The sequence below is a fragment of the Papio anubis genome, chromosome 8 (genome assembly GCF_008728515.1).
Source record: "Papio anubis isolate 15944 chromosome 8, Panubis1.0, whole genome shotgun sequence".
NCBI classification, from domain to species: domain Eukaryota; kingdom Metazoa; phylum Chordata; class Mammalia; order Primates; family Cercopithecidae; genus Papio; species Papio anubis.
This window is the reverse complement of record NC_044983.1, coordinates 138,984,939-138,996,843: the sequence shown is the minus strand read 5'-3', so window position 1 is coordinate 138,996,843 and position 11,905 is coordinate 138,984,939. Positions and strand designations below refer to the sequence as shown.

Here is an 11,905-nt window from a genome sequence, read left to right as displayed (position 1 = left end):
AAAAAGGAGTGAGTGATGTGAGTTGTTTTGTGGTCTCACTGTTACGCAAATAGTCCTTTAAGGCAATTTGGTGCATGTGCTAATCCCGCCAGTGAGAGCCGTTGACACCGAGAAGAGCTCACCATAGGTGTCAATTATCTTCAACTTGGACTTTGCCTTATCTGTATGCTGAATAGATGCCTCTATTCCTCAGGATTGAGTTATTACTAGATATATTGCTATCCTCCTGAAATATTTTTGGAAATAATTATTCCTAATCAGAGCTTCACATACACACACGTGCGCACATACCAGCTTCCAAGCTGGTTGTTGGCCACCACAGGCCTTCGTGGCTGCTCTCTAGAAACGGCTGTTTCTGGCTGTGCGTACACTTCACAGCCTTGCTCGGAGTGAGCTGGGAAGCCAGCAAGCCACTGTCTCCACCGCCCAATCTGGGAGGCACTAGCCCAGTGCCTCTGCGCCTCTGCTGTGTTCTCGCCCCGGAAGCAAGTCACCCAGTCCAGTCCACACTCCTGGCATGGGACTGCACATGATGTGGGAGACCAGGAGGCAGGGTGACCAGGACAGACAGTGGGAGGGCTCCTCTGGTGCTCCTCTGACCCCCCAGAGTTGGGACCCCCTGGCTTTCTCCCACCCTAGGATTCCTGGCATCCAGGACAGCAGTCCTGAGCCCCGCAAGCCAAGGGATCGTCCACCTGCCGATGGGAAAGAAATCTGCAGGAATTCTGAGAACAGCTCACCTGCATGCCTCACAGGAGGGAGAGGCTTAGGAAGACTCTAAGGCGACAGACATGGAGCCCCAGTAGATGTGCAAGGCGGAAGAGGAGGAGGCAGTGAGCAGCGAACCTGCAGTTGGCACCACAAGGCATTGCACAGGGGCCAGGCGCAGTGGCTCACACCTGCACTCCCAGCTGCTCAGGAGGCTGAGGCAGGAGGATCCCTGGAGCCCAGCAGTTCAAGACAAGCCTGGGCAATATAGCAAGACTGGCTCTATAAAAAGTTTAAAAAAAAAAAAATAGCTGGGCTCTGTGGCATGTGCCTATAGTCCCAGTTATTCAGGAGGCTGAGGTGGGAGGATCCCTTGAGCCCAGGAATTTGAGGCTGCAGTGAGCTGTGATTGCACCACTGCACTCCAGGGTAACAGAGTGAGAATCCATCTCTAAAAAAATAAATTTTAAGAAGCCAATTCACAGATTAGGCTAAGAGGGCGGGTGAATGGCTCAGTGGCCAAGAGCAGCCCTAGAGAACTTCCGATAAATCCAAATGGCCTGGCAGGATCAAGGGGTGGAGAAGCTCATAGGCAGAGCAGAAGGGAGGGTGGGCACCCACCCTGGGGCACAGCCAGATTGAGGCCAGGGAGGGCATGCTGCAGCAGCCACTGCCTCCATGCGCGGGCGGGCAGCAGTCCGACCCACTCTGTGGAGTCGGAATAAATGCTGGGAAGCATCCCTGCACGCGAACACGTAGCGGTTGTCACGTCACTCTTCTTACCATGCGGGTTGTGCCGGTGCATGTGCTATTCCCCTCGGGCTGCCAGAGCAGCACCAGAGATGGAGGAGTGGCTTAAAACAGCACAAACAGATTCGCTCACTGTGCTGGAGGCTGGAAGTGCAAAATTGAGGTATCAGCAGGGCTGATTGCTTCTGGGGCTGGGGCGGGAGAATCCATCCCAGGTCTCTTTCCTCACCACTCATGGCCCTGGCAGTCCCAGGCATGCCTTGGCCTGTGGGCACATCCCTCCAATAGTGGCCTCCATGTTCACTTGACGGTCTACCTTATTTCTCTGCACCCCAAGTATCCTTCTTTCTCTGATAAGGACATTTAGGGCGCACTCCAACATCTCAAGATCCTAAACTTATTTACATTTGCAAAAATCTTTTTTTTTTCTTTTTTTTTTTTGGAGAAGGAGTCTCACTTTGTCTCCCAGGCTGGAGTGCGGTGGCGCGATCTCGGCTCACTGCAAGCTCCGCCTCCTGGGTTCATGCCACTCTCCTGCCTCAGCCTCCCAGTAGCTGGGACTACAGGCGCCCGCCACCACGCCCAGCTAATTTTTTGTATTTTTAGTAGAGACGGGGTTTCACCGTGTTAGCCAGGATGGTCTCGATCTCCTGACCTCGTGATCCGCCCGCCTCGGTCTCCCAAAGTGCTGGGATTATAGGCGTGAGCCATTTTTTTTTTCAAATAAGGCTGTGCTCCTAGGTACTGGGGATCAGGATGTAGACTTTTGGGGGATTCTATGTGACCTACCACAGAACATGTGTGTCTGGTTATGGGGGTGGAGAAAGGGGAGGAAATTCATTGAGATTCTTCTGCTCAAGCCTTACCTCTTCAGGGGCTTCTCTGGACCACAGCCCCCAAAACGCAACCCTGCCCACCCAGAGATCCATTCAACAAGTGTTTGCTGAGGGCCTGCTGTGTGCCAGGTACTGTCCTCGCACCAGAGAAAGAGCAGGGACAAAGAGAAGACACTCCTGCCCTGTGGGAGCTCGAATAGCAACAGGGACACAGACAGTGAAGAAGAGAGATGAGAAAAACCCAGATGCAAGTCAGGTGGGGTGAATGCCCCAGGAAAAGTCAAGTCAAGCAGGGGAAAGGGGATGGGGACTGTGATGTCAGGATTCGTGGCCAGGGCAGGCCTCTCAGGAAGTGACCTCAGAGGATGTTTGGGAAGGGCATTCCGGGCAAAGGTATAACCAGGGCAGAGACCCTGAGGGGAAGTGCCTGTCATGTCCAACGGCACAGGGCCATGTACTTGGGGTGGGCTCAGCTGAAGAGGGCAGGGGACATGAGGTAGGGTAATGGGACCAATTACTGGGTCTTCCTGTTTAGGCCCTCGTGCCAAGTGAGAAGGGACCACTGGGGGCTCCCCAAAACCACCCTCAGGTTCAATGGTTCACTGTAAGGACTCACAGAACTCAGAAAGGGTACCATTTATTACAGCAATGGATGCGTTAAAATCAGCAGTGGCAAGGACTCACAGAACAGAACCCAAGAGAGACCAGCACAGGTCTGCAGGTGTCCGCACCCACTGCAGGCATGCGGACAGTGCTCAACCTCCCAGCACGGAGGTGGGACAGTGAGCACAGCATGCCACCAGCCAGGGAAGCCCTCTGTACCGTGGTGTCCAGGGTTTTTATTGGGTTGGTCACACAGGTATGGCTGACCTCCCAAGTCGCAGACTTTGGCCTCCAGCCCCTGCAGAGGTCAGGCTGATGCCACATGGCCCAAAGTCCCCCCGTAGACCACGTTGTTAGCACAGACCAGGGGTGTCCAATCTTTGGACTTTCCTGGCACACATTGGAAGAATTGTCCTGGGCAATACACTTAAATAAAATACACTTAACACGACAGCTGATGAGCTTTAAAAAAAAATCTCAACAAGAAAGTTTACAAATTTGTGTTGGGCCGAATGCACCCTCTGGGCTGTGGATTGGACAAGCTTAGCATAGACTATGGTGTGGCCTAGGTAAATACAGACATTCAAATCAGGCGGAACATTCCAAGGGCTTAGAGGGTGTGCCTCAGGAGCTGGTCAGGGCCAGTTTCAGGGTGGAGAATTTGAACACCCCAAACCTTTACTGCAGAAGGCCTCAGCAGGATCATCTGGCTTTGGTGGAAGCCACACTCAGGGGACCTGGTGACCAAGGCTGGTCAGGGAAGAGCGACCACAGGGGACGCAGCAGGGCCAGATGCAAATCTGCCAAAGAAAGAAAGAGGCGTCCCAAAGGGACAGCACACGGAGGCGCGCGGAAGGAAGGAGCAGAGTTCCAATTTGGGCTCCAGGGAGAGAAGGTGAAGGATGAGGACCCGCCCTGAGAGAGGGAGAAGGCCACGGGAAGGCTGTGGCAGCTGCGGGCTGAAGGGGGTTTTAGGTGAGAATCGGGGACAGCCCCGGTGGTCAGCGTGGCTGGAGGGTGTGCTCAGAGCGGCCTCCGGAGGGAGCGGCCTTGTGAGCCGGGTGGGCTCCCCCATCATGGTTCCACTGTCCCGAACCAACCGCGGAAAGGAGGGGCGCGTTTGAGGAGAAAAGAGAAAATCGCCGTCCTGGAAGGTGAGAAGATGGGCTTGTGGGAGGGAGGAGGCACCGGCGGGCGGGCCATGGAGAGATTTGTGGCCCCCAGTGAAAGTCAGCCTGGGTCAGCCTGCTGGTGGGCCTTTCCCCCCGCCCTCGGTGTCCCACCCACCTGTCCCATGGGGGTCGGCCAGGGAATGAGTGCGTGGCCAAGAGAGCGGGGCCCCGCTTTCGAGCCCGCGGGGACTCCTGCAGCTGGAGGGTGTGGTGGGCTTGGGGGACCCCAGATGCCCCGGGTCTTCCCCCAGATCCTAGGGGAGCAACCGCGAGAGAAGTGGGCTGCTCCAGGCTCCGGGTGGCCGCGGGGCGGGGCCTCCACGGGGGCGGGGATTGGGGGGCGGTTCCCCCGCGCGGGGCGGGGGGACGCGGTGCTCTGGCTCGGGCTGGCACACGCGGCTCGGGAGCGGCGCGCCGGCTCCGCCTCCGGCCCCCATCCGCCCGCCGCGCGCCCGCCCCTCCCAATTCCCAGAGCCGGGGCTGGGGCTTGCGGCGGCGGCGGCGCATCTAGGCTGGGCTGCTGGGCGCGGGGCCAGGGCGGGCCGGGCGAGGCTGCTCCGGCGGCGGATCGCGCGGAGGGCGGTGGCCTGGGCCGGCTGAACCATGGCGGCCCCGGAACCGGCGCCGAGGCTGGCCCGGGAGCGGGAGCGGGAGGACGAGAGCGAGGACGAGAGCGACATCCTGGAGGAGAGCCCGTGTGGTCGCTGGCAAAAGCGGCGGGAGGAGGTGGGCGCGCGGGTCGGGGGCACGGGGTGACACCGCCCTCCCAGAGCCGGAGGGGCCTGGAGGCTGCGCGGGGCGTGGGGGCGCTGGGAGAGCGCGGCGCGCGGCGCCTGGAAACCTCTCCACGGTCCCTCGCGGCCAGCGAATCAGCCACCCCTGGACCCCTTTGGCCTGGCGCCCGCCCTGGGATTCCCTGAGGGCCAGTCTCCTCCTAGGACCACCTCCCCATGCCTCTGGACTCAGCCGCTAGGTTCCTGGGGATCCCCCTCGACCCCTTGAAACCTGCTCCAAATCCCCTTAGCCCAGCCCTTGGATAGGAGCCCTTGGCTCCTGGGGGCAGCTACCCTCCAAGCCCCCACCTTCCCGCAGAGTGGCTCAGGTCCTACAGTCCACGCTTGGGCCCACTGGAAAGGTATAGACAGGGACCAAATCCTCACCCGCAACCTGACACACACCAGGGCACACATAACCCCTTATTCACTCCCCAGGTAAACCAGGGGAACATGCCAGGGCTTCAGAGCACCTTCCTAGCCATGGACACGGAGGAGGGGGTAGAGGTGGTGTGGAACGAGCTCCACTTCAGAGACAGGAAGGCCTTCGCGGCGCACGAGGTGAGGCCGCTGCCCCCTCCTCATCCTGCCTGGGTGACCACCTGCTGACCACCTAGAGACCACCCTCCCTCCCCAGGAGAAGATCCAGACTGTGTTTGAGCAGCTGGTGCTGGTGGACCACCCCAACATCGTGAAGTTGCACAAGTATTGGCTGGATACCTCCGAGGCCTGCGCGAGGGTGATTATGGGCGAGGCCCCGGGCAGGCAGAGGCCACAGCCAGGTGGGGTGGGCATGGGGACGAACGCGCAGCTGGTGGAAATCCTGAGCTCGCACCCTGCAGGTCATCTTCATCACAGAGTACGTGTCATCAGGCAGCCTCAAGCAATTCCTCAAAAAAACCAAGAAGAACCACAAGGCCATGAACGCCCGGGTATGGGGAGCGGGCTGGGGCAGCCACGGGGACAGGACGGGGTTGGGGCAGCCTCGGGGACTGGGATGGTGAGGGGGTGCCCAGTGGCCTCGGACAGGGACTGGGCGAGGATGCGGGGCGGGCTCCGCAGGCCCAGCCGCCTCTCCTGCGCCCACCCGACGGAGTCGTGCGTCCGCCGCCAGGCCTGGAAGCGCTGGTGCACGCAGATCCTGTCCGCGCTCAGGTGAGGGCCTGGGCTGGCCCGGGCGCTGCGCTGCTGAGCCCCCGCCTCTCCAGAGCCTCCTGACCGGCTCCTCCTACTCTCCCCTCCCCAACGTCTGCAGCTTCCTGCACGCCTGCAGCCCCCCGATCATTCACGGGAACCTGACCAGCGACACCATCTTCATTCAGCACAACGGCCTCATCAAGATCGGCTCTGGTGCTGGCGGGACAGGGCTGGGCGGGGGACGGGGCAGGGGAAGGTGCCTGCAGCCAAGGGCAGAGGAGTTCTGATGCTCCAGCAGCTAACTCCGCTCTTTCTCCCGCCCCTTGGCAGTGTGGCACCGAATCTTCTCCAATGGTAAGTGCGGACTCTGGGGGATGGGGTCCTGGAGAGGTCCCGCCCGCTCAGACTTTGCGCCCTCCACAGCGCTGCCGCATGATCTCCGAAGCCCCATCCGCGCTGAGCGAGAGGAACTTCGGAACCTGCACTTCTTCCCCCCAGAGTACGGCGGTGAGTGGCGCTGGGTCTGGGCGCCCCGTGCCTGCCCTGTGTGCTTCTCTCCTACCCGTCCTGTGTTCTGTCCTGTTCAGAGGTGGCCGATGGGACCGCTGTGGACATCTTCTCCTTTGGGATGTGTGCGCTGGAGGTACTGCCCCCGCCCTCCACCTTGTGCTCTGCCCTCCTCCTAGCTGTGCCCTGCCTGGCTCACCTGTGTGGTCCCTTCCCCATGCCTGACCTGGCTCTGTGTCCCAGATGGCTGTGCTGGAGATCCAGGCCAACGGGGACACCCGGGTCACAGAGGAGGCCATTGCTCGTGCCAGGCACTCGCTGAGTGACCCCAACATGCGGGTAAGCAGCTTGCCCTGCCCCTCCCCAGCTGGCTCACTGTGCTCAGCTAGGCCAGCAAGGTGCTCCAGGCAGGCCTGGGAGAGCATCACAGTTTATGTAGCTGAGGGGTATACCAGCTGGCTGCACCCCCGCAAAGAGGACCTCAGTGGGAGCACATACTGGTTCCAGGCCTGAAGGCCCTAATGGGTCAGCACATTCTAAGGACAAGAAGGCAAGAGAGACCCTCCCTCTGTGGCTGCTATCACCATGCCCGTTTTATAGATAAAGAAACTGAGGCTCAGAGGAGATGAGTCCTTTGCCTGAGGCTTTAGAGTAAGTGGTGGAGCCAACATCTGCACCTGGGTCTGCTTCACTCCAAGTCCTTGACTTTAAGCTTCTAGGAGGTGATGAGGCTCCAGCTTGTGGGGGGACATGGTGGGTGCCAAGCAGGCAAAAGGAGGTATGGGATGGAAGCTGCATCCATAGCCCCCTCTGCTCGGAGTCCAGACTTAACTCCATGGCCTCAGGAGATGGGGGTGCCTGGATGGGGCTGGTAGGGAGCTGGAGCCGGGCTGGGCACGGATGTGGACAGAGTGGGGAACCAGCAAGGTCATCTCCATTGCTGGGCCTGAGCTGAGCCGATCAAATGACCATGGGTAGCGAGAGGCAGAGCTTGCAGTGAGCCGAGATCGTGCCACTGCACTCCAGCCTGGGCGACAGAGTGAGACTTAAAGATCATGGCTCTTACTCCCCATGATTTTTGGGAGGTTGAGGGAAGCAGAGCATGGTGCTCCAATCCCAGAACCCAGCTGTCCTCAAGCCCAGAGGGCCAGGTCCTGGCCTGGCTGCTGCCAGGACTCCTCCCTACGGGCATCCCTGCATGTCCGGTATGTCCCTGAGGAGGAGGGACGAGGAGAACTCAGGGACCACCTCTCCTCGAACTGTGGGGCCAGAGCAGAGAGCTCTGCACACCACCAGCCTCTCCTCCCCATGCCCCAGGAGTTCATCCTTTGCTGCCTGGCCCGGGACCCTGCCCGCCGGCCCTCTGCCCACAGCCTCCTCTTCCACCGCGTGCTCTTCGAGGTGCACTCGCTGAAGCTCCTAGCAGCCCACTGCTTTATCCAGCACCAGTGTGAGCAGCAGGCCAGCCCAGGGGGTGACCGGGGAGGCTGCGGTTGGGATGTGGAAGGGGCCCTGCAGGACCCACGGCCTTGATGCTCCTGTGGCTGCAGACCTCATGCCTGAGAACGTAGTGGAGGAGAAGACCAAGGCCGTGGACCTGCACGCAGTCTTGGCGGAGCTTCCCCGGCCCCGCAGGCCCCCGCTGCAGTGGCGGTGAGCAGTCAGCACCCCAGAAACCTCCCCTCCCCGTGCCTCCCCTCCCTGCGCCCCTGACCAGCCCCTCATGTGCCTCCCACCTCCATGCCAGGTACTCGGAAGTCTCCTTCATGGAGCTGGACAAATTCCTGGAGGATGTCAGGTAAGAACTGATGTAAGGTTGGGGGCCAGGCAGCTGTCAGGCCTGAGCCCCCAGCCACCCCGGTGTGTCTCCAGGAATGGGATCTACCCACTGATGAACTTTGCAGCCACTCGGCCCCTGGGGCTGCCCCGGGTGCTAGCCCCACCCCCGGAGGAGGTCCAAAAGGCCAAGACCCCGACGCCAGAGCCCTTTGACTCTGAGACCAGAAAGGTGAGTCCCCTCTTGCTGCTCAGTGCCATCCCTCAGACCTTCCAGCAGCCTGATAAGAGATTCCTTCTCCCAGGGCCTGCATCCCCACAGCCCAGCTCTCCTCCTGGCTGTCAGAGACCAGATCCAGGCTGACCCCCCTGTGGGGATTATGGGGGTTGTAGGACAGGCTGGACACTCTCCTTTTCCGGGAGGCTCCCTGTCCCCTCAGATCCTCCCCTGCATCCTGCTGCCTGCCCTGAACCTACTCCAAGCATCCTTCCTCCAGAACTCGCCCAGGCTCTTCCACCCTGCCAGTACTCTTCCCCTACCCCCCCCCCCTCCCACCCCCCACCTTGTGCTGATTCCCGGATATCTATGTCCTGGTGTCTCCCCAGACTTTTCCTGCAGCGCTGCCTCCTGGCCAGTGGCCTCTCTTGGTGCAGTGCAGCCAGAATTTATGTCCTAACAGGCAAACTGCCTGCTCCTGGCTGCCCGCAGAGATCATGGGAGTCCTCAGCTGATGCCCAGGCGCTGGGAGGCCTGGTCCTGCAGGCACCCTGCACTTCGGTGCAGTCGCGTCCCACTCAACCTCCCTTTCCCCATGCTCAAGTTCCCTCTTTGTTTAAGTTGTTCTCTCAGCAGTGAAAGCTCCTATTCAGCCTTCAGTACCCAGCACCTAATGTCGACTCTTCTCGAAGCTTTCCTTAGCTCACTAGGCCACTAGCAGTGAGATGGGCTCCTCTTAGAGATTCCCCCCTTTCCAATCTCTGCTGTCCCTTCCTGGCCCCTCTGGGGCCGCGGCATGTGGTCTCGCTGCTGGGTCTGTGAGTCTCAGCCTTCTGCCGCTGCAGGTCATCCAGATGCAGTGCAACCTGGAGAGAAGCGAGGACAAGGCGCGCTGGCATGTGAGCGGGGCCTGGGAGGGCAGCGCTGCTGTGGGGAAGGCGGGAGCGTGGCAGACCCCCAAACCTCCAGCCGACCACGCCCCGCCGCCTCCCCAGCTCACTTTGCTTCTGGTGCTGGAGGACCGGCTGCACCGGCAGCTGACCTACGACCTGCTCCCAAGTAGGCTGGGCAAGGGACCTGGGCGGTGGGCGGTGACCCCGGGCAGCGGGTGGCGCAGCGGCCTCATGCCTCGCCTTACACCGTTGCCGCAGCGGACAGCCCTCAGGACCTCGCCTCGGAGCTTGTGCACTACGGCTTCCTCCACGAGGTGCGCTGGGCGGTGCAGCGTGGCCTGGCGGAGGGGGCAAGCGGGGCAGGCTGTGCCCCTCCGTCCCCCATGCCTCCCTCCTTCCGCAGGACGACCGGATGAAGCTGGCCGCCTTCCTGGAGAGCACCTTCCTGAAGTACCGTGGGGCCCAGGCCTGACCCAGTACCCCAGCCCCTGGGGACCATGCCGGGGTGCTGCCCAGGCAGGCCATGTGGGGGAGACCCCAGCACCGCGGGGCTGCTCTCCTCCGTGTGCCTGGGAGCACAAAGGCCCTGGTAGTGAAGAAACCCCCGCCTCCTGAGAGTGGGGCTGACCCTGCTTCGGGTGCCGCGGGGGTGGGGGGTGGGTGTGGGGGAGCCGTTAGGCCTCCCAGGTCCTTAGGTTCAGGGTTGCCCCCAGGACCCCTTCCCATATCCTCCATTCTCCACCCTGAGTTCCTACCCAGGCTGCCTGGCCAGGGCCACTGCCTGCTCAGCAGCCCTGCAGGGAGCCCCAGCTCTGGGGCTTGGGGGTGAGGGTCAGCCCTGGACAGACCTCTGCCCAGGGAACTGCTCCATGGGGTCTGGGAGAGCAGCCATCCCCGGCTGGCACCATAGACCCACACAAGGAGCCTGCACAGCAAGCCAGCAGTGACACACCTGCAGGTGTCAGGCATGGCACTGGGCACAACAGGGACCTGGCAGGAGAAACAGACCACCACAGAGAGGTCTGGAGTTGAGGCTGTCATCAGCAAAGCCCCTGGTCCCACGCAGCTCTGCCCTGGAGCCACCTCTTTGACCCTTTACCCACCCCGAGACCAGAACCTGCAGCCCCTCTACAGATCTCCTGTGGCCACTGCAGCCCCTCCAACGGGCTTTTTCTCTCCTGCATTCCCTGGCCTGGAGGGGTCAGGGCACCCACATCCTCTCTACTCCTCAGATTCACACCCCCTCCATGTTACCTCCCGCACCTCCTCCCTGGGGCAGCTGCTCCCTGGGCCTCTGAGGATGTCAGCTCCTGGCTCCCTGCCTCTCTCCCACTGCACTCCTGGCTCAGTCTTAGAGGTTTATATGCCCCCATGGATTCTACCCCTGCCTTCCTGGCCTCTTGATTCTTGGCTTGCCTCTCCTCCAATTCCAAACTTAGTGAAATGGCCTTAAACATTTTAAATTGTATGTATAAATTTAGCACAATCATGCCTTTTTAAAAGCATTTCAAATGTCAAACCAGGAAGGCACACCACTGTATTAGTTCTATACTGCTGCTGTAAAATTTACCACAAACTTAGTGGCTTAGAACAACACAAATGTATTGCAATTCTGTAGGCTGGAAGTCTGACTACAGGTCTCACTGGACTAGAATCAAGGCTGGCAGGCTGCCTTCCTTCCTGGAGGTTCTAGGGGAGACTCTGTCTCCTGCTTCTTCAGGCTGCTGGCAGAATCCACATCCTTTCAGTGGCAGGGCCAAGGTCCCCACTTTCTTGCTGGCTGTAAACTAAGCCCACTTCCAGCTTGTAGAGGCTGCCTACATTCCTTGGCTCTTGGCCTCCTCCTCCATCTTCAAAGCTAGCAGTTTCAGTCTGTATCACGAAACATTTCTCTGGTTCTCTGCAGACAGGAAAGGTTGTCCCTAAGGACTCATGAGATTAGGTTGGGCCCAGCCAGATAATACAGGATAATCTCCCTCCTCAAGGTTTTTAATATTAAACACATCTGCAGGACACATTTTGCCATGTAAACTAACATTCACTGGTTCCAGGGATTAAGGAAGGAAACTCTTTTGTTGGGGAAGGGTGGCATTCTGCTGACCACAGCACCCCAACCAAAAGCCAAAAACCAAAGCAAGACTTACTAACGCATATCAAATAAATTAAATGTGCAAAATAGTGAATCTCAGTTATCTTAAATATTCCAATACTATTTACAAAATTATTCTAATTCTCACACCTTCCAACTCAAAATTAGTAATCTAAAATAATCTCCATATCCTAGATGGAAACCCTCATGTGAAACTGTCTGATTACGCACGGTCCTAAATGGTTTCAGTGGCAAACACATAACACTGTACTACTGATTAAACTGAACTTAAAAGCATCAATACTACCATTGCTGCACTTAATCATGTCTCTGTTGAATTCTTCCTTTTATCTTTTCAGAATTTTATGTGTATTGTTTTTAAAGTAGAATGGGTTTTTTTTTTTTTTTTTTTTTGAGGCCAATGATAAATAATAAAGGCAGGCT

At 59.0% G+C, this 11,905-nt stretch overlaps 1 protein-coding gene across 3 annotated transcripts; it reads left to right on the top strand.

Moving 5' to 3' along the window:
* The first annotated feature begins 4,450 nt into the window (after positions 1 to 4,450).
* On the top strand, positions 4,451 to 11,783 carry NRBP2 (nuclear receptor binding protein 2). 3 transcript variants are annotated; one of them, XM_003903260.4, is made up of 18 exons: positions 4,533 to 4,795; positions 5,281 to 5,403; positions 5,480 to 5,581; positions 5,685 to 5,774; positions 5,957 to 5,997; positions 6,098 to 6,192; positions 6,310 to 6,333; positions 6,403 to 6,486; positions 6,567 to 6,622; positions 6,730 to 6,825; positions 7,804 to 7,936; positions 8,037 to 8,139; positions 8,234 to 8,284; positions 8,359 to 8,494; positions 9,325 to 9,378; positions 9,475 to 9,538; positions 9,631 to 9,686; positions 9,776 to 11,783. In XM_003903260.4, exons 1-18 carry the CDS (start codon positions 4,673 to 4,675, stop codon positions 9,842 to 9,844), a joined length of 1,500 nt encoding a protein of 499 aa, XP_003903309.1. In that variant the 5' UTR covers positions 4,533 to 4,672; the 3' UTR covers positions 9,845 to 11,783. The 3 variants fall into 3 exon arrangements, with proteins under 3 accessions (XP_009212041.1, XP_003903309.1, XP_009212042.1); XM_009213778.3 differs by having other exon boundaries at positions 9,631 to 11,783; XM_009213777.3 differs by having other exon boundaries at positions 4,451 to 4,795; positions 5,480 to 5,997.
* The last annotated feature ends 122 nt before the right edge of the window (positions 11,784 to 11,905 follow it).